Source organism: Vigna radiata, chromosome 1, assembly GCF_000741045.1.
Source record: "Vigna radiata var. radiata cultivar VC1973A chromosome 1, Vradiata_ver6, whole genome shotgun sequence".
Taxonomy (NCBI): Eukaryota; Viridiplantae; Streptophyta; class Magnoliopsida; order Fabales; family Fabaceae; genus Vigna; species Vigna radiata.
The window spans coordinates 9,609,201-9,631,340 of NC_028351.1; the positions used below are offsets into that span (position 1 = coordinate 9,609,201).

Consider the following 22,140-nt stretch of genomic DNA (forward strand, 5'->3'; position numbering starts at 1 on the left):
TTATGATAAAATTAATTACTTATTAATTTTTTAGTCAATATTATTAGGTAGTGTCGGTGGTTATGGTATTAGAAGCCCCACCAAAAAGCCTCCACAATGGCACACGAATAGTATTTGCAGCAGCATCAATTATTGCCATCTCACATTAAGTAACAAATAAAACTGCAGTGTCGAAAACTTTAAAAATGATAAAACCGAAGGCTTTACTGAGGGCTTTTGCCCTTCGGTAATTATTGAGGGCTTTTGGTCCTCGGTAATTACCGAAGGGCGAAATCCCTCGGTAATGGTTAGCGACAAAGGTTTTTCCGACGACTTTTTTACCGTCGTCAAGCTGTCGGTAAGTGTTGTTTACCGACGGTTTCTGCCATTTTTCGAGGAATTATGGCCGTCGGTAATGCTCTTCGTTACTGTATAATAAAAAGTAAGATTAGTTTGCAAATACCATATATACATCACATCCCAACGTTGTAAACTAAGACTTCTTTTTTATAACATTGATAAAAGGAAATCGTCCTCAACTGAATAAACAATACCAGGGAAGCAGATGGAAGTAAGAAAGTGGCATATACAGAAGCTAGATTAACACTTTCAAAAGAATAAAATAAGAAAGAACGAGCTTCATTCATTCATTCTCTCAAATTTGCAATCTCAAATCCACTCACAAATATGGAAACAAATGAAAAACTCACCTTTTTTTCGTGTAAATGAGTGAATTTGAGGGGAAAGAAAAGTAAAATTGAAATTGATTAGATTAAAAGAAAGAAAGTGAAAAATGAAAGCAAATGAGAGAAAAATTTGTAAGCGATGTAATTGGATTGGTAGATTAAAAAATATTTTAATTAGTAAAATTATAAGATTATAATTTTACCTTTGTGTTTAAAAAACAATTTAAAATAAAATATAGTTAGTATATTATTATTATTATTTTCTATATTATATAATAATTATAAAATTGATTATTATATAAAAGACTTAAATAATCAATTCTTATATAAGAATCGAAAATCGATTATTACACTTAGGAGCTTATATGTAGATGCACATGAGCTAAGTTGTCTTTCTCGTTTCATCCCTCCTCACCCCATCAAAGACACTTGCACAAATGGAAACATATGAAAAACTCACCTCCTCCTCCATCAAAGTAAATAGTGTGTGAGTGGAAACAAGCATAACATAAGACAATAGATTTATTAGTGTTTCTATTTTTATATTGTCAAGTTTACTGATTTTAATCTAATGCGTGATTTTGTTGAATTGAACCTTAGGTTAAATACATGTTAATGAACTAGTGTGGTGGTGATTGATTTTGACTGAGAAATTGTATGGGCAAAGATGTTGTGATGAATGAAATTCAAAATTATATATATGGCTGGAAGAAAATTTGGAAGTACGTATAAGGTATGCACAAATCTTTGCGATTTGAGATGAATTATATTATGTTTAAACAAGTAGAGATATGTTTCGATGTACATTAGCCAGGCAAGTTAAGTTATTCTTTTGTCACTACTAAAACACCAAATTCAATTCCTATATGTATTCTTCAAAAGCAAAAATCCCATGAACTCTACTTGTAATACTTCTTTTCTTTTGTTCCATTTACACAGATCACAACAATAAGGGTAACCAAAATCGGTTAGTGTGATATTGCAAGCCACAACATAATTTAACTTACACTAATTGTGCCACTTATTTAGTTTCACTCAATTGAATTTGAATACAACTTCACAATATTATACAACTCCAACTTAATAGATATGACCATAAATTTTACGTTGTTACCGTCCATCAAAGGTCAAAATCCAGAAACCTGTGCTCTTTAGCAACTGGTATAGATTCTGAGTCAGAACTGCTGATATCAACATCTGTTTTTCTCTTGCTGCAAGGATCAGTGAATCTAACATCCTCCATGCTATTTTCCTGTTTGGCTATGTGGATTCCCATTTTTGCACGGTCAAAAGAGGTATATGTTCCCGGTGGAAATGAAAGCTTTGCATGTTTCCATTCACTATCAAAAGGCACCCTATACGGACTTTTTGTTTTGAAACTTGCCTCTCGCAGATCAAAAAGATATTTATGATGATTCCCTGTCAAGCCAAAGTGACCATACGAGGTATATTGTTTGCCATTGATGAAAACCCTGGGACGAAAAAATTTGTCCTGCATAGGTGCAACAAGAACACACTGAACTTTGTCAGGGAACTTATTACGAAACCAGAAAGAAATTGAAGTTCCCCGGTTCTGGTGATTGAACCACTTTGGAATACTAAATCCTGGCAAACAAAACACAGTGTTTCCAGCCTCGTGCAGTTCCTGTTGGTCATATTAAGTATTCATTAGTTTACCAAAGTTAAGTATACTAAGTATTACTAAATCAAATAAATTTCAAACATGACCAAAAACCTGCTTTAGGAGCATGCGTTTACTCGAGGAAGCCAAGGATTTACAGTTTATAGCAAAGAAACGCTTTAAGTTTGGTGGAATGCCTCTAATTTCCCGAAGATGCTTGCAATCACTCACATCAAGATCATATAAAAATTGGCATTGTTTCAGACATTCAGGAAGGATGGTAAAATTATTCTTAGGTAACCATAAATTCTTCACATGAGCAAACCTTGTGAAATCTATCGAAAAGAAATCATCATAAAGGTTGCAATTTGAAGCAGTAAGAAATTCTATCTTTGAAGGTACTACTACTGCCCCCATTTGTTCTTCACCCTCTTCATGTTTCAGCCATTGCAACCCTTTCAATCCTCTGGCGTCGATATCAGCCAGTTTTGGCATCATGATAATGCTACTGGGCACCTTAACAATTGCACTAGTTGAAAAAAACATTTCTAATGACGGAAGCCCGGTAAGATTTTGAAATGAAATTGGCAATTCTGTTATGGGACAGCCCTCCAAATTAAGTTCCCTTATGTTTTCCATCTTAACTAATACTTCTGGAAAACCCTTCAGACTGTCACAACCTGAAAGATCAAGTTTTTCAAGAGAGGTCAACTTGATAGGCGGGAAACTCCTAAGCTTTTCGCAGCTAAAAGCACTCAATGTTTTAAGTTTATCCAGCAAACCAACTGAGTCGTGAACTGTAATTAGATTCACACAATATTTAAATGAAAGTTCTTCCAAATTTTGGAGAACAGACATGTCAGGTATCTGTGTTAAACATTTGCAGAAATCAAAATTTAATACTCTAAGATTCATGAAATCCTGCAAAAAATAAATGGAAAGGAAGAATGAAATGAATAGTCATAAAGTGAATGTATTAAATACATGACAAGGAAAGTATACTATTTAAACTTGCCTTTGAAAACTCAAGGGATGAAATGGAGCTACGAGATAACTTGCATAGGACAAGTTTTTTGGGATGAAAATCAGATGGTAAACAATGTGAAGGATATCCCAACCATTCCAACACTCTCAAACTATTTGGAAGGTGTTCGGGACCTTCGGAAAAATTACCATTCCTAATAATAAGTGTTCTGAGGTTTTTCATCGTCTTGAATGCTTTTGTATTGAATTCTACTATTGCTTCTTTGTCAAATTTTGGAACATCCAGACATATGATTTCAATTTCACTAGTTCCCTGGCAGTACAAGTATACGGAAGACTTCAACACATATTTAGAGAAATTTACATATTATAAAGAAGAAAGAAACAACTGTGATTCGAACATATTATGGTAAAAAAGGATTATTATAGATATGAAGCTAATCACTCACCTTGTCATCTTCCAAAACTTGAATTATATCTTCCGGTAACCATAATCTACTGCGCTTCCCTGGATCTTTTGGTGATTCTTGCCTGACAATTTCTTTACCCATATCCTGGATCAAGCTATGCAATGCAATTCTAGTTTCTAGAGTATACCGACTCAACTTTATAAGAGATTTGTCAACCAACACCCCAATATGATATTTCATGCAATCGCCATAATGAGCAAGAAGTAAATCTTCAACCTTTGACAAGGGATATCTATTTAACCAACAAATATCAAGAAAAACACTCTTCTCTTCTTCCTCCANAGAATCAAAGCTCACTTTAAGTATCTCTAGGATTTGATTATTAGGAATTCTTTTATACTGTTTGATAGCAGATTTCCATTCTTCTATACTTTTTCCAAACAAGTTGGAACCTATCACTTCCAAAGCCAATGGAAGCCCATAAGCATAAATCACTACATCATTCAAGACCTCATTATAACTTGCATCAAATTCTTTTGTTTTAAAAGCTTTCCATGAAAGCAAGTCAAGAGCATTGTTCTTATCCAATAAATTCACCTCATACGTTCTTATAACCCCATAAGATGACAATAATTGTTTGTCCCGAGTAGTGATGATGACTCTGCTGCCAGGACCAAAAAGACAAGGTCTTCCAACAATAGCCTGCAATTGCTCGTATTTGTCAATATCATCCAAAATCAAGATAACCTTCTTTCTTTGAAACCTATGGTGTATCACTGAAGCTCCTTGTTCTACACTANCAAAGTTTGCTTCCTTCTCTCCAAGCATTTCCCGAAGAAGGATGCTTTGGAGGTGTTGTAACCCATGCTTGTTTGATTTTTCTCTCACGTTTTGAAGAAAACACGAACANTCAAAATGGTGAACAATCAAATTATAAACTGCTAAAGCAAGTGTTGATTTTCCTATCCCACCGGTTCCATAGATTCCTATCATGTGGACATCATCAGATCCAACATCCAAAAGCTTCCTTACTGCCAGTGNTTGTGACTCTAGTCCAACTGGGTAATCCGCAACAGGTAAGGGAGAATGATTAATCTTGCTGGATACCAACTCAACTATCCTTCCAATAAACTCATGTTCATATCCATCTCTGTTTCAAACAAAAATTCTTGATGAAAAACTAATACCTTTGTGTCCATGCCTTGACACCAATGTTGTAATGGATAACAAATATTTATTTTTTCTTTAGATAGAGTCAAAATTAATAAAAAAAAAAAGTTGAGATAAAAGATAGGTAATGTGGGGGTACCCATGTTTCAAATGAAAGCCAGACAAGTTAGCTACTTGATGCAAAGACTTCTTCCAATTCTCCAACTTCTCCATGCTATGGTTGAACCTTTGCTCATGCTTAGCTAATGCTTCTCCATAACTACCTTTCTGGTGTCTAACATCAGAAGGATCTATCTTAAAGAAAACTGGCAAAACCAACATATATTTTTTGTTAAAGCACTCAAGGATGTACTCAAGTTCATTTAAGCAAAATGAGGAAGAAGCATAGTTTATAGANAGCACAATGATGGCAATCCTGGACTCTTCAATTGCCTTCACAAGTGCTGGTGTTATTTCCTCCCCTCTCTGAAGCTCCTCATCGTCAATGAAGGTGTAGATTCCCCTGTCATGAAGGGCTTTGTAGAGGTGGCCAGTAAAACCATGGCGTGTGTCTTCCCCTCTGAAACTGAGGAAAACATCATAGGTGAAGGAAGAGGAACGTGATCTAATTGCCATGAGAACGATGAAGAAAGTACACTATGATAGTATGATTGTGGTGGATGGAGAGTTAGGTCTCCAGAACTGGTAGACTTTCCAACTAAGCTTTGTGTTCGTTCTTATGGCCATGCATGAAATAAAGTAATGCATTAAGTTTGCTGGTGCCATAAAAAACAACTAATAGTCAACCTGTCAAGTGCCGTCCCACAGGCAATTTTTGTCTAACAAATACCATCAGTGAGTGATGCTATGTAACTCCAGTTTAATATATAAAGCAAAGCACTCTTACTTTTTAAAATGAAACCAAGTGATTTGTTGATCCTATTCACTAGTATCCCTTGAAACCTTCCACGAAGATTTATAAAATAATCAACCTTGCCCTTCTAACATGCATTATAACATTATGTATGTAGGTTTGTACTATAAAATAGAATCTTCTACTTAGATTACACTCTTCACTCTCTGAAGTAGACATTCTCAACACTAAAAATTATCTATCGCCAGCATCTTAAATTACTCTCTTTTTACCTATACGTAGATACTGTTTTATTAACTACGTATCTGTTTTAAATTAAAAACCACTGATATTACATTTTAAATTGTTTCATTTTATATTTAAAATATATTTCATATATTTAAAAATACTTTACAATATTAATAATATAAATAAAAACGTTTATTATGTGTTTGCAAGACTTTAAAATATTAATTATTTCATTAAACTGGTAGCAACTTGTCCAAATAATACATTAATATGGCCTGCCATAATTGACAGAATACCTTGTTTCTTGAGGATGTAATGTAACAACTTTTCAGGATGGGCTACAGTGTATTACAAGGTATAAATCGGCTGTTTGCAGCTAAAAAGTCACATTCTTTAGCATATGTAAATTTTATATTTGAGAAACACAAAACTTAGCATAGCATATGATTAGCATAATCAAGATTGTAATTACAAGATTCAACTCTTATCAATGTTCAATGATAACTATGCAAAGAAGTTTCTACATTCTATGGGGCACTGATTTCTGCAATAACTTTCTCTTTTTTAGAAAAGAATAAAGAAAGAAACTGTAGGTATTATCTTGGCATGTGGATAACACAACGCAGACATTTTCCTTCCTTCATGAGATTGAAAGCTTTGTTGATGTCATCAAATGGCAAATTGTGTGTTATGTAGTCATCAATCTGGATTTCCTGCACATTAATCATAATATTAGTAGTTTAGTACATATACTTTTTGCTGAAAAACACTGATTATAGGAATGCATCTCCAATATCAAACTAAAGAACAACAAAATAATCCATGGGGATAAAAGTATTTAAAGCAAGAATCTAGATCTAATAGAACTTGAGGTTGCATTCTCAATTCCTTTCTCTCTGGGCACTCCAGAAAATCTCAGTTACAGACTTTTTGACAGACTTTATAATAAAAAGTAAGATTAGGTTGCAAATACCAGATATACATCACATCCCATGCTAAACGTTGTAAATAATATCAGTGGAACAGATGGAAGTAAGAAAGTGGCATACAGAAGCCGGATTAACATTTTTAAAAGAATAAAATAAGAAAGAACGATGAAATTAGCTTAGGCAGATAACTTGAATCGTAAAAGTTTTCTCATATTAGTTCCTCAAAGAGCTTATTTTTAACTAGTAGGCAAGCTAATTATAACTTATATAGAAAAGTTTACTTCATTTTACTTTCTAAATTTTTCTCCTATAAGTTCTTATGAAAAAATTTATCCAGATAGACCGTTGAATCATTTACGGTGAAAAACACATACAAGCAGAGCAAGAGTGAGAGAGAGAATTTTCTCAGGGTCATGCTGCAACAACTGTTTACCAATGAAAAAATACATTTTTTTGAACCATTAGACTTATCTTCGTATCTGTGTTATGTCAGCTAAAAACGTATTTTCTGCACAAGTCATCATGAAACTTAATGGTTCTTCACATTTATTGTCTTATCTCCTTAAGTGATGTATCACTCAGTTTCGATCTTCTCAGCAGAGTTACTCTAATCACTATCCAAAAAACATAACTACTTGTGCTATAAAATGGCATTTTTAAATAGTCATTGAGAACCATTTATGCAGAAGGTAACAGCCTAAATTGCTCGGCTTACTAGGATTCAGTTTGATAAGAATACATATCCATCATGAAAAGGAACACATGATCAAGAAGTAGAGATAGTCATGTTTCAACTTAGAGTAAAAATACATAAAATAATCATGCTTGGAAGAAAATTAAAAGGAAATATTCAGGGTACTGTTATCGTTACCTTGTTGACATACTTCTCTACTAATGAAGGAAGATCAGATTTTGGTTTCCATCCTCCAAATAGAGATCCTTTCAATGTTCTTCCCGTTAGTAGTAGTCCATAATGAGCTGACATCTCAGGCTTCGCCTTTGGCACCCCAAGTGTTACAGTCAGACCCCATCCCTACACAACCAAGGAAAGACAGAATGAATTCAGTCATAATGAATAAAAGCTTTTAAATGCCAAAACACTAATTTTGGGTATATAGAGAATTACGTCACAGCATGACTGCAATGCAGTGGTTATCATATCAGTGTCACCAACACATTCAAAAGAGAAATCTGCACCGCCATCAGTAATCCGCTTAATAACCTGGAAATTTCAGCATATATTAATGACTGTTTGACCTCATAACCTTTTTGTCGACATACTTATAGCCTTTTGTGCTGAGGAGAAATCATATTTAACCAAAATAAGATTAAGGATAAATTTGTATGGATCACGTGTAATATTTGATCTTGTACCATACTTTGGTTATTCATCAGTAAAAGTTATATACAATATTCTCCACAAGATGAAGTATGAAAAGTTAACTCAGATGATTTTGTGATGAGAAAATCAACACACCTGAGCAATAGGTTCTTCACAGGAATTCGGGTCAACAACTTCTGTAACCCCAAAAGCCTTAGCTGTGGTAAAAACCCAGATGACAACAATAAATAAATCGAGGGAATAATTAAAAATAAATTAAGGAGTAGTTTGGGGGACTGAATATGGTACCATTTTCACACTTCTGTGGGTTGTTGTCAACACCAATTATTCTAGATGCACCTCTTAGTTTTGCAGCTTGAGCAACCTAATTGAAAGGAATGTTAGCTACAATTTATAAAATATTATCCCTCGTCAGTTGAGAAGCTAAGATACTATTGCTTAGTGCCTTTACTTACGGATAGGCCTACAGTTCCAAGACCAAAAATCACCACAGTTGATCCTTTTGACACATCGGCAACATTCCATGCTGCACCCAGACCTAATGTTGCAATGTAATAACTCCCATAATCAACCATAAATGAATAATTTATCAATGACATTAACAACACTGAATTATCTGAGGTATAAGAAAGAGGAGAAAAATAAGTTCACCATTGTATTATGCCCTTCAAAGTCATCCAATGTCACTTAGAACTAACAATTGTATCCAGTGATCCAATCTTTACCCAGGCCACTCACAATGGCTCTAGCATCATCAAATCTAATATTAAAACATTTTAACACCATCTGATGTTTCCTTACCAATCATTTCTGGATCCGCTTTGGTTAATAATCCGGGAGTCCAGTGGAGTTTTGGGTCACATTTATTATCAAATTAGTTTCATGTTTTCCAGAAGTCCAAAAGCAGCAACAAATCATCAGTTAATATCTCTAAACATGCAAATGATGGGATTAAAAGTCTTTTTTCAACAAATTCTTGGGATCGAACGAACTAGTTCATGATATCTTTGTCTTCATACAATATTGTCGTCAACAAGATACTAAAAGCAAACAATTGAAAAAAGAAAGTAGATGAGGACATTTTTGCAGGGTAAACCTATGCGGCAAGCATCTATAAACCAGGTGATAGAACACTTATATGTCCTAAAATCAATTTAAGCTGTAAAGAAGATTAGACCTTTGACAATCAATCAGTGTCAGACAAATACGCAATTGGAATTGTCAAAAATACAAAACAACATAAAAGGAAAACATTATCTTTTAATTTCTAACTAATTTAAGAGAAAATAGGCCAATTCACTGGGTGATCTGCAGCTGAGAGGATCACTAATTATAAGATTACAATTATATATTGCCTTTATTTTTTTGCCGAGGTCCTACAGTTCCTTTAACATTCAATCTGCTGAATACAGAGACAGAGTCATGTCTCCTCTAGCCATCCATGGGAAATAACAAGAAAAAACAAATCAGACAGCCTAATGGCTATTGCTCTGTTACTACCTCAAGTAATTTAAGTACATGAGTTTAATTTTTCAATGTTGATCTAAAACTCCTTTGATCTATTCCCAATTTTGTAGAACTAATAATAAACACTTGAAAATTTACCTGCAGCAACCCCACAGCTCAGAAGGCAAATTTTCTCAAGAGGTGCATGGGGGCTGATTTTCACTGCACATCCGGAATGGATTACTGTATATTCACTGAAACTTGAAACAGCACAATAATGATAAACAGGCTTCCCTTTTACTGAGAAGCGTGTCTTCTGATCACTGTGCATTAAACCCCTTCTTTCCAATCCTAAAACTTGACAAATGTTACTTTTTCCAGATGTACACTGTCTGCATGTCATGCATTCTCCAATGAATACTGTTAGCACATGGTCACCCTCTTTGAATTCAGTCACTCCTAGTCCCACACTCTCAACAATCCTGCAAAACTACACTAAATATTCAATATCTATTCAGAAATTTACTCATGTTGCCATGATTTAAGCCATGTCCACGGTGCAACTATATCACATTGTCATGCACAGTGTAACACTTTCTAACATCAGTTATATTCTCTGTGTCTGTGCCAATGCTGCTGCATGCTGGTAGTTGATCATTGTCACACAAGGAACTTGGTACATCAGTATTTGATGCAGTGCAATTCTTATACTAGTTAATTGGCAACTCAAAAAGAAATTCTACTTAAGAAATTCAAAGAAAAAATCCTAAGAATCAGTAGTAGTAGTAGTAGTGAACAATGTTGTCTATAGTTCAAAGTTAGAAATTAAGAATGGATTACCCTGATGCTTCATGGCCAAATATGCGAGGAAATATGGCCTGCACAAAAAAGCACCTTGCGTTAAATATCAATCACACCAACAACCATCATTAGGCTTAAATAAGTTTCAGGTTCTCAATATACAACAAATTTTTGTTCTGAGTATCCAAAATTTCTTTTCTACAAATTAAGTACATAATGGATTACGAAATTTGGTTTAAGGTCCTGAAAAAAATATTTATTTAGATTTCATTCTTACTACTAAGTTTACTCTTCCAACCAATTCCTGAAATATTTTAGATTTCTCTTTTGAACTCTCTACTTATTTTTTATCATAATAACAACACAATGCATATCATTATTCAACAATTCAAATCGTGTGACACTTGTTTTAACTTAACAAAAACGTGGTAAGTAGAACAAATGAAGGTAATGTCAAAGACTTAACCAAAATTATATAATTTAGCAGATAACCAATTTGAAGAAGAATATATTAAGTATTCAGAACGAAAATAGGTCATATATCAAAAGACTTAAACATATTTAAGTCATATATTTTATAAAAGAAGAAGAGGCACAATCTGAACACAATATTCAATTCAAGATTTATCAGCAAAACTTTAATGAATCGTGGTAAACATCAAAAGTTGAAGGATACACATTTTCGGATAAACTTAAATTTTAAGAATTTATTAATAATTGTTTTAAAATCTTATAATATTAATTTTGGGTCCAATAATATTTAGTTTGATTTTGATAGAGATAAAAGAAGATAAATAGTTTTGATTTTCTATTTATTTAAGTGCAGTATTATTTTATTTTTTTGATATAAATTTGACAATGTGATATAGTTGAAGATTTGATGATGATGTAAAAACACTTTGCAGTGTGAGTGCATTTCAATTAAATTATAGATTTGACATTCCAAAAGATCCCTGAAAGGTTCTATGAAACAAAATTCTTCTGACAGACAATGATAACAAGGCTTACATGAAACTCCCAAGCAGAAAGATCACTACGGCAGAGAGAGGTNGAGACAACCTTAATCCTAATCTCCATTGGTTGGGGAGGGCTGACCTCCACTTCCTCCATCACCAGTGGCTCCCCAGCTCCCCATGCCACAGCAGCTGTTCCATGTTCCACATGCCATCATTAACAAAAGCCCAACATCCCATTTTCACCATAAACAGTGGACAGACACACATATCAAATGAAAAGGGTGGCTGACTTTACCTTTGCAGGTGATGACTTGAGGGGTTGAGGGTGCCATGTTGGTGTCTGAGAAGAATCACAAAAGTGAAAAACAAAAGGGTTAAGAAAACTTGAAATATCTCTTGTTATTGGTGGTGGTTGTTATTGTGGTAGGTAGAGACTGTTGAGACAGAATTAGATCGTGTTTGGTAGAATTAAGGTATAGGATCTTAATCTATATAACATAAAAATTTTCTTATAAATAAGCTGTGTTTTTATAGATCATATTTAAAAAAATATATATATATCCAATCGTATCTAGCAAAACCAACTAAGATTGAAGAATATTTTGTGAGAAAGCGAGGAAGAAAAAGTTAGTATGGCAATAATGAACAAGAAGAAAAGCAAAACAGAACTAACAAAACAACCATTGAACTTAGAAAATAAATGAGGAAAATTGTAGCCAACAAATTAACTCACAAAACATCAGAAAACAATCTTAAATATATTCTCTGTTCCTATATATGAATTATCATGTTACTTTTGTTCTTAATAAATTTGTGACTTTCTTTACTTTTAATAAATTGTTTTTTTGAAACACCATCTAAATCACTTAATTTGTGCAAAGTAAAAACAAATAAAAGTCTACCAGGGAACAAAAAAATGGGGAAAAAATGGTAACCAATAAATCATCGAAAAAAGCTTTATGAAATTAGAATGAGACTCCAAAAAGAAATTGAACTAAAACGACTTGGAGTTAAGTTGAATTGATTAAGACAATTAAATTAAATTAAATTTTAATTTAAAACAAGATTATAAAAATGAGTTACTTAATTTCTTATTAACATAATTGCTTAAATATGATATTACAAGAGTCAAATAATTATTTTAATGTAACATAAAAAATTTAAAATAAGTATCTTAAATTTACAATACTAAAAACGTTGTTTATCTAAAACATATTCCTAATCTTTAAACCTAAGTTATTCAAATTAGAATTCCAATTTTAAGTAATCGAAATTTCTCCCATAATTAAATAACTTTCTCAAAATTCTAGAATTTTAATTCTTTAAAATTTTATATTTAAACATAAAACATTTTAATTCTTTTTAAAAACAAAATAACCTTTTTAAATTTGTTACAACCATTGGGAAGAAAAGTTAGGACTAAACTTATCTTGGTAACCGTATATTGTGTCGTTACAGCTTCATTTATTTTCTTTAGTCGGTGTTCAAAACTGATTAACATTTTCTATTATCAAAAACAAAAATAAATTTGTGTATGCTTTAACAGAAATATAGATTCTTTAAAAATTTGATGTTCCTTTTTTACTACCTTCAAAAAATATGGACACTGATTTTAATATTTTAAAATATATTAACAAATTTAATATTACATTGATTTAAATAACCAAACATAATACAAATTCCACTTTCCAGATAAAAGGACAAAAAAATACTCATTGGTTAATAAAGAAAATATAGTGATAAAAAAACTCAACTCTCCTTAATGCACTTTATGGACATTATGCTATCAGTATTACACAAGGAAATCAAAAATTAATCTCAACAATCATTTCTTCACTAGAACATAAAGAACAACACGATTGCTGCAATAATCAGGGTGCCACAGTGTTTGATCCACACGGCCAATACTGAAATTGTTCATTGCAGCTTCTAAGAAGTACTCAAGAATGACATCTGGAATCAGAAAACACTATTTAGTACTTGTCATGGATTGTGCTCCCGGAAAAGAAGAAAAAGGAATAGAATTCTTTACCATTTCTGAGCTCTCCAGCCAAAAATATTGTTGTATTTGGTCCAGAGAGCTGCATAAGCGTCTCTAGCAGATCCACAACTGCCCCCTCACTGTACACTACGTCAGATCCTAGCACTGATAACAGGAAATCGAGTATTGAATCAACAATCTATTCATATAAATAGTTGAAAATTTAACAGCTTTTTATGGAACTCTCATTCCATTCTCATTAGCCAAAAGCACCAAAATGACAATTTTAGTAAACATAGTGTTAACAAGAGCCTCACCATGCTAGAATGTAAAAAAAATACACTTCTGATATGAGTTGATGAGAAAATTTTCATGAGACCATGGTGGCATAAGTTGTAACACTTCATCTAAATTCTAATTTTGCAAAACAGGTTGTATTTGCAATGATCTCACAACGAATATTAGATTAAAAACATAAAAGAAAATGCTAGCAAAGTAGAAAAAGCTAACTCCAATAGCAATTCGGATCAACAGAAGAAAAAAATGCAACTAACTACAAATCTATTATTAAAACAATGACTGTAATCACAATTTATAGGAACGCAAATCACTGTGACATTTCATAAGTTTTGTGGTGCCCGTGGTTGAATCTTGTTTGTTTCTCCTTGTTAGCTATAAGCACTGGAAAGGGGTTGAGGGAGAGAACTTTTACCGAAATCAGGTGTGGGATCAATGAGTTTTGAGTCAGGATCTTCTCCCCATGTGAGTTCAGTTGCTGTTATAGAACCGCGTAGAGAAACATGTTTCATATTGGTCTCAATGTTCTTTCTCAGTAGCCTCAGCCTATCTGGAAGATCAGTAACAACGACTTCACCACCCAAGAGGGCTGCAATACAACTAAGGAAGAAAAATAAGAAAGGTGCATCATAGATTGAGAAAGAACAGCCTAAAAAGTAATTGTTCTCCGTTTGCTAGACAACCAAGGGCTAGTAGGGTTAAACTTCTAAATAAACAGTTACAGAAAAGGAAAAGAAGACAAAGTAATGAGTTAAATGAATCAAACTCCCCCCATAAGATGAAATCAACTTATACGCCACAACAAATAAGGTAGGGCTTATGACAAAGTTAAGGTAGAAAAGTATATTTAAACTAGTGGGAGAAATTTGATTCAATTTTATCTTCATTCAACTTATTTCTTCTGCTGTAATGGCTCATTGAAAAGTTTATCCAAATTGTCACTTCATTGTAAAGAAAAACAATGCCAAAGCTCAAACCACTACTTTCCTAGTTCATTTAATCCATGTGGAAGAAGCCAAAAACTAATCAAGAAATTGCTGACAAACCAAAAACCATATACCATGTACAGATATAGAAGAAGAAAGAGATTTCAATTGAGCTTACCCAACCAATCCACAACCAGATCCCAACTCAACAATCTTCTTTCCCTGAAGGACAAGCATCCCTGAGTCAACAGAATGCTCCAGAAACTTCCCCAGTACAACTCCACTATCCCACATCACCGCTCCAGTCACTCCAGGAGTTCCCTAAAATCAAAATTCGAAAATATCATAAATGTGAGCTGAATTAACAATAGTCAATTCACCACATGATGGGAACTTCAACATTAAATCTTAAAACAATAAAACAACAATTAGAAACGGCACAAGCTAAAGCAGAAGCTGTTTGAGCAAAAATGTGAAGTTAACTTGCTCATTTTCTCCAAATTAAAAGCTTCAATAACACACGTAATCATTGGATGGCTACTGCAAGACTCTAACTTTAACCAACAACAATCAGCAGCATTTATGAAAAGGGTACAGGTCATCAAGTTATAACCCAAACCATGATCAAAATATGGATGATTACCCAATGTGAAGTTAAGTGGTTTTCGTTTTCTAAAAATCGGAGCTTCAATAGTACAAATATTCAACCAGGGCTGTCATAAGCTTCCACATTTAAAAAGTAACAATCACTAGTATTTTATGAAAAGGGAAATCAAATTCGGGCTCAACAAAGCAACTGGATCATCACACAAACCAGGATCAAAATCAAAGCTTTTTCACCAATAATCTTTTTAACTAAAGCGGGAAGGGTCAGGGAGAAGGATACCAAGGAAGAAGGGGATTGAAGAATAGAGAGAGAGTGGCCACAAGTGTCGAGGGAGAGTTGCAGAGAAGATTGAGAGACAAAAGCGTTGGGTTTGGAAAGCGTGGGTTGCTGAATACCCCAAAGAAGCATGGTCTCCTCCGCAGCAGATTCCTCTCCACCAACCATCAACCGAACTTCACCACCGTACGATCCCAACTTCACCATTGGTGCCACTGCTTCCTCTTCCTCTTCCTTTTCCATGGTGTCCTCGCTCTCTGCTTCGGTTTCAATTGGGTTTGTTCTATCATGGCCCTTATTGTTTTGGACATTGAAACAAGCAACACCATGTATTGGGCTATCACTTTTTGCACCCCGTGGTTTCTTCCTACACCTCTATAGGGTGTGTAAAAGACAAAACTACCTCATGACGACATTCCTCGTCATTGCCCAACAAAAAGAAATTTCAATTTATACTTTGCAACACTTTGAGCTTTCGTAACTACTTTTCATTTCTAACTTTCACTTATAGCTTTTATGCATTTTCATGCCTATTTTTCAACGGTCAACCATGTGGGTATAGAATAAAAACCTAATGTTGACTACTTTGAGTCCATTCATTTGTTTGCTTACCTAATTTACTTTACTCATGTAGGAATTCAAACATACAAAGTTTTAAATTTGATCAAAAAGAAAAAAAAAATGAAAAAACTTTCAAAAAGAAAAGTTTTGAAGCTTTTCCCTTTATCATAATGAGCTTTGTTGAGTTACATGAGAGGTTTGTTTGAAAAAAAAAATATTAATACTTGAATAATATAAATAAGAATTAAATATGTTTTTCATTTTCAAATGATTATAAAAAATGTATTTAGTTCTTAGACTAAATTATGAAAACATTTTGTGTCTATATTATATATTATATGAAAATTGTCTAAAATATTCATGTGAACATTATATTTTATTTTACTATGAAACTTAATACATAAAAAATGTTCTTTGTTAGTAAAAGATATTTTACATCGACTTTTATAATATATATATACATATATAATAACTGAAAAAATTATAATTTAATTTGGAAAATTTTATTTTTTTATGTTATTTTGAAAACATGTATATATGTTTATAAGATATTGTCTCTTTTAAATCAAATTTTCATGAATTTGTTTTTAGAATAATTCATGTTCATCTTTTATTTTATTTGATGTAAAACTTTGTTTGTATCCAATAATTAATATATATATATATATATATATATATATATATATATATATGACTAACTTAAAATTAAAATATAAAATTTAGTCAAATTATAAGAAATTATAAGAAACAAATGAATAATTTATTTATTTTCTATATTATTTATAAGAGGATATAGAGCTGTTTTGTATGCCACATATAATGAAGAATAAAATGACAATACCTATAGATTTAATGAAAGGTTGATTTCGTTATTTGGTATAACAACATTTGACACAAAAATCATTACTAGTTTATTGACCATTTTGTCTGATTGAAAAGTAGTAGGACAAGTCACTCTTTGATTTTACATTTCATAGAGTCAACATATGATTAAATAAAGAAACATTATTTTTTTTCCTCCCACGTTATAATATTGACTCTAATGGATTTTTTTTTTATGTAAATGACTAATTGAATTATATATGTATTGTCTAAGTTCTTAAGTTAGAATTATATATGGTGAGACTTTGTTCATTTTTCTCTATTAAGTATAAACTTAATATGATTATTAAAAAAAAGTAATGACTAATATATTTATAAATAGACTCAAAGTTCTTATTGTATTGTTCAAACCTGATTTTTCATAGAATTCATCCTTAATTTCTCTTTATTTTCAAAATTCATCCCTCAATAAAATTTTGGAAGGAGTATACTAAAAAATAATCTATCACCTTCATTAAATTTTTTTCTACATTGTATAATAGGAAAGAAAAAAAAAATTAACAATTTTAATTTTTTTATAACTGCTTATGTGATAATTCGTAATTGGTTTGTTTCAAATATACCAACTAATAAAATAATAAACAATCTATTATCAAATATATTAAAAATGTTATTAGAATATCATCATCATCCGATAAAAAAATAATCTTTTATTTAGAAATAAAGAATGTATAATTTAAATAAAAACACATAATAAGTTTAACATTATCATAACTACATCTAAAATACTAACACAATTATTATTACTAAAAATGTAAAACTTTTAATAAAATATTCTCATACAATTTTTCTATAGAAAATTTGCAAACCACAACAACCCAATTCCATTTTAAAACAAATATCCAACATGTTGATAACCACTCTCTTCCCACCACCACAATGTTCAATACAAGTAGTATTATTCAATGTAGAATTTTCTTAGCATAAAGTATAAATTTTCTTATATGATATTTTAAGACAAAATTATAAATTTTCATACAATTTTTCTTGTCAAAACTATCAATCCTTTTCTAAAATTTTTCTTAAAAAAATTGCAAACATATATATATATATATATATATGTGATTTTTATCAGTTGTTTCCAAGTTTGCAACTAAACCAGCATTCAGAGTCAAAGCAGTTTGGCCGTAATGCGTATAAACCAGCCAGAATCCAACAAGAACAAACTATTCATATATCATAAATTAAGTTGAAGTTTTCCTCTTTATCTAAGGCCATATATTCTACACGGCACATAGTTCCAACCTTACAAAACACAATTCTGCTGTCACTAATCATTCTCCTTTGAAACAAATTTCAATTTGTTTTCTCTAAGCCAGCTACTGCAATATAGAGAAAGGTTTTCAAAACTATAACATTTGGCCAAAACAGAGTTAATAGTGTTGTAAAATAACCATCAAAATTTAATAAAAAAAGTTCTAATGATACTGATATGAAAGAAAAAGGTGTTGTAGAATATCTACACACAAAACTTTGTTGATATTTTAATTTTTTACATGAAAACTTTCCAAATCTCTCACTATATCAACTAGTGGATTGTTGATGCTTCCACTATGACTCTTCCTTCAAATGGTAGTAATCATGACTCTACATTTCATTAAATCCATTCTATACAACAACTCTGTGAAAAACTAACTACCCCACTCTTCATTTTCAAACACAATAAACATTGCCTCAAGTTGCTAAACCTATTTTTTTCACTGACATATCCATTTTTTTAATCATTCACTATCATGATCAACATTCAATATAGCTTCCTTTGAACTCTTAAGAAGGGGCCTAGCATCATAGTAGTGGTCAAAGCCCTTCTCTGCATAAAATAATGGTTCTGCTAAGCTTTGCAATATTTGTAGGGCATCCTTCATGGAAGGCCTACTGGTAGGCAGTGTTGCAGTGCACATGACACCAAGTTTGAAAACAGTGCACATTTCATTTATGTAACTGGCTTCAGTGACATTTTTGTCTAGCAATTCTTCAACATTGTCTCCAATCAGAATGTGACGCCATGCCCACTCTGAAAGAGATGACTGTTGGTCTCCATAACTTGCTTCTTTACCTGTTGTCAGTTCTAATAGCACTACTCCAAAGCTGAACACATCAATCTTCTCACTAACTCTGGTTGATTGCACAAATTCTGCAATTCAAATATGAAAAGTTAAATTGAGAGTAAACTTGTATGCCAGTGGAAAGAGAAGTCTAAACCTTTATTTTGTACTGAGATTATAAGTATCAATCACTATAGTTAGTTTCTTATTTTAAATTTTCCCTTGTTTATCCACAAAACACAAAAGTGAATGGCATTATAAGTGAAGAATTAGTAATTCAGGAACTAATTGAGTTTTAAAATTTTGTCACTAAATCCAAGGTTTACTAAAAAGTACCACAGAATTTAACTGAGAAAAAGAAATAGTATTTTCTAGTTAGGAACAAAAAGATTGTATGTCACTCACCTGGAGCAATATAGCCAAATGAGCCAATAACAGCTGACATGCTGCTTAGTTCCTCTGGCTTGATTAACAACTTAGCTAGTCCAAAATCAGCAACTTTCGCATTGAACTGAGAATCCAGAAGGATGTTGCTTGTTTTTATATCTCTATGAACAACAGGTGGTAAACAGTCATGATGCATGTAGCTCAAACCCTGAGCAACCCCTATTGCTATTTTCAACCTCTTTGGCCAATCAAGGACCACTTTATTGGCTGAACCTGGCTTGACACTCTTATGCAGCCACTTATCTAGGCTGAGATTTTCCAGATACTCATATACAAGGAGCATAGAGTCTTCATTAGAGATACAACACATCAACCTTACAATGTTGGTATGACGAATGTTGCTCAATATTCTAACTTCTGCACGGAAGGAGCTCTCAAGCTTTTTGTCTAACTTTCTGTTATTCCAAATCTTTTTCACAGCAACATAGTCTGAACCAACATCAATGCGGTATACTGTACCATATCCACCACTACCAATAATGTTTTGTTCTGTCATTGATGAGACAATGGTTGATTCTGTGAAATTCACCCTCTGAAAGGAAACGAGCTTCCAAGAGTTATCTAATCCTTTCTTTCTCTTTCTTTGAATTCTAATAAACAAAAGTGATGCTAAAATGGCCAGTAACAAGGCTGCTACAGCCAAGCATATAATCAAACCAATAGACCAAGATGAGTCCTTGCTTGTTCTTTGAAGGCCAGAATTGCATATGGTAAGGTTCAGTGCTGGGTTGCCAGAACAAAGACCAGAATTGCCCAAAAAGCTACCAGCATACGCAGAATTTTCAAACTCCCTTTGAATTCTCCCAGTTAAATGATTATAAGACAAATTGAGATTGGTGACTCTGGTAGATAGAGAAGGAACTTGGCCAGAGAATTCATTTTCTGATAGATCAAGCTGACTAAGGACAGGTAACTGACCAATTGCATGAGGGATTTGTCCCGAGAGTTGGTTTTGGCTCAAATTTAGAGTTACCAAGGATTTCCATGATATTATCTCTGATGGAAGTGCCCCAGTGAGTTGGTTCTGATCAAGCAACAAGGTTATTAACTTAGGAAGAGCTGTTAGCTCTTTTGGAATACTTCCATTGAAATTGTTTTTACTGGCATCAAACACTACCAAATTAGTCCATGATGATACTCCATTTGGAATTCCACCAGAAAACTGATTGTAACTTATCTCAAACCTCGAAACATTCCAAGATAGCCTTTTAGGAAGCTCACCAGTGAACTTGTTATGGCTCACCATGAAATTTGACAAATTGAAAGATGTCCAAAGACCATTAGGAATGTTACCAGAAAACTCGTTTTCGTAAATTTTCAGGTCCAGTAAACTACTGCAATTTCCAAGAAATTCTGGCAACTCACCACTCAGCTTATTTTCATAAACAGACAAGTTAAGTAACATCCCATGATAGCACAGGTTATCCGGTAACTTCCCCGTAAAATTATTAGATGCAATCAAAAAGGTTTTAAGCTTTGAGTAACGGCCAAAATCAGGAGGAAGAATACCTGATAACTTGTTGAAAAACACGCGAAAATCAATGAGAGCTGGAAGACTGCCCAAGCTTTGTGGTATCACACCTGACAAGCTATTCAAAGACAAACTCAACCATGAGAGCTGTTGCAGTTTTCCAAAATCATCTGGTATTTTCCCTGTGAGATTATTCCTTGCAAGATCAAGGTTGACCAAGTTTAATGCATCAACCACACTTGGTATCTCCCCTGAGAGGCTGTTTTGAAAAAGATAGAGTGAGGTCAGATTCTTCAGCAAGAATAAACCACTTGGAATTCCACCGGTTAAGCCATTTTGTGATGCATCCAGCTTCTCCAAAGCCACCATATCTCCAATGTTATCTGGGATTTCCCCAACCAAGTTGGTGCCATACAAATAAAACACCTTCAATTTGTTGAACTTGGTCAAGTTCCAAGGCAACTTCCATTTAGGAAACAAAAAGTTAGAGGACAAGTCCAAGTACTCAAGATTGGGCAAGCTATCAATCTCAGCAGCAACAGTGCCATTCAACAAGCAAAACTGAAGTTTAAGCTGTCTCAGTTGCTTTAAATTTCCAACACTGGCAGGAACATCACCATGGAAATTGGTAGAACCAAGGTTGAGATATTGCAAATTAGCACCCAAACGGTCAATCTCACGAGGAACCTGGCCATCAAAGTTGTTCCCTGAAAGATCTAGGTACTCCAACTTGGAGCAGTTGTAGAGGGGTGTGGGGAAGTCACCAGGGATGAAGTTGAAGCTGAAGTCAAGATGTGTGAGGTTGGTGAGGTCACATATGAAGGATGGTATGGTTTTGTTGATGTTGGAATGGGAGAGGGTGAGAGAAGTGACTGAGCCAGTGGTGCATGTGATCTCTGGCCATGAACAGTGAGAGGAAGTTGAATTCCAATGGGAGAGGAAAGAAGGGTCTTCAAGATATTGCTTTATATTAAGCAAAACTGCATGCTCTTGATCATTCAAAGATTGTGAGCTTGTGTGAACAAGGAAGAAGAACAAAACCAGAAAAATGTAACATGAAAAATGTATACATGATTGAACTGATATAGTCATCTATGTGAATGTGCAAAAGAGAGAGAAAACAAGCTTTTCTGGTGTTCAGTTTAACTACGTTAAGGTGCTGCAGAGAGAGGAGAAGATGGTCAGCACTGATACAGATGAGGATTGAATGTGTACTCAGAAAAGTCGAAAATGGTTGGCTTG

At 33.2% G+C, this 22,140-nt stretch overlaps 4 protein-coding genes across 4 annotated transcripts; all 4 read right to left on the reverse strand.

Moving 5' to 3' along the window:
• Window positions 1–1,560: 1,560 nt before the first annotated feature.
• LOC106763319 (TMV resistance protein N) lies at window positions 1,561–5,963 on the reverse strand. Its single transcript, XM_022784300.1, has 4 exons — window positions 4,990–5,963; window positions 3,720–4,830; window positions 2,401–3,207; window positions 1,561–2,310 (listed from the first exon to the last, which is right to left on the reverse strand). The coding sequence occupies exons 1-4, from the start codon at window positions 5,463–5,465 to the stop codon at window positions 1,786–1,788; spliced, it is 2,919 nt and encodes a 972-aa protein (XP_022640021.1). The 5' UTR covers window positions 5,466–5,963; the 3' UTR covers window positions 1,561–1,785.
• Window positions 5,964–6,362: 399 nt separating this feature from the next.
• LOC106758458 (alcohol dehydrogenase-like 6) lies at window positions 6,363–11,941 on the reverse strand. Its single transcript, XM_014641408.2, has 10 exons — window positions 11,701–11,941; window positions 11,458–11,594; window positions 10,489–10,526; window positions 9,808–10,130; window positions 8,658–8,740; window positions 8,491–8,566; window positions 8,338–8,399; window positions 7,987–8,082; window positions 7,732–7,893; window positions 6,363–6,644 (listed from the first exon to the last, which is right to left on the reverse strand). The coding sequence occupies exons 1-10, from the start codon at window positions 11,735–11,737 to the stop codon at window positions 6,528–6,530; spliced, it is 1,131 nt and encodes a 376-aa protein (XP_014496894.1). The 5' UTR covers window positions 11,738–11,941; the 3' UTR covers window positions 6,363–6,527.
• Window positions 11,942–13,100: 1,159 nt separating this feature from the next.
• Window positions 13,101–15,771, reverse strand: LOC106766210 (protein N-lysine methyltransferase METTL21A). The gene is made up of 5 exons (XM_014650961.2): window positions 15,496–15,771; window positions 14,788–14,930; window positions 14,099–14,283; window positions 13,438–13,551; window positions 13,101–13,358 (listed from the first exon to the last, which is right to left on the reverse strand). The coding sequence occupies exons 1-5, from the start codon at window positions 15,733–15,735 to the stop codon at window positions 13,231–13,233; spliced, it is 810 nt and encodes a 269-aa protein (XP_014506447.1). The 5' UTR covers window positions 15,736–15,771; the 3' UTR covers window positions 13,101–13,230.
• A 2,597-nt stretch (window positions 15,772–18,368) lies between these two features.
• On the reverse strand, window positions 18,369–22,140 carry LOC106775170 (receptor-like protein kinase HSL1). The gene is made up of 2 exons (XM_014662247.2): window positions 19,386–22,140; window positions 18,369–19,069 (listed from the first exon to the last, which is right to left on the reverse strand). Exons 1-2 carry the CDS (start codon window positions 21,988–21,990, stop codon window positions 18,657–18,659), a joined length of 3,018 nt encoding a protein of 1,005 aa, XP_014517733.1. The 5' UTR covers window positions 21,991–22,140; the 3' UTR covers window positions 18,369–18,656.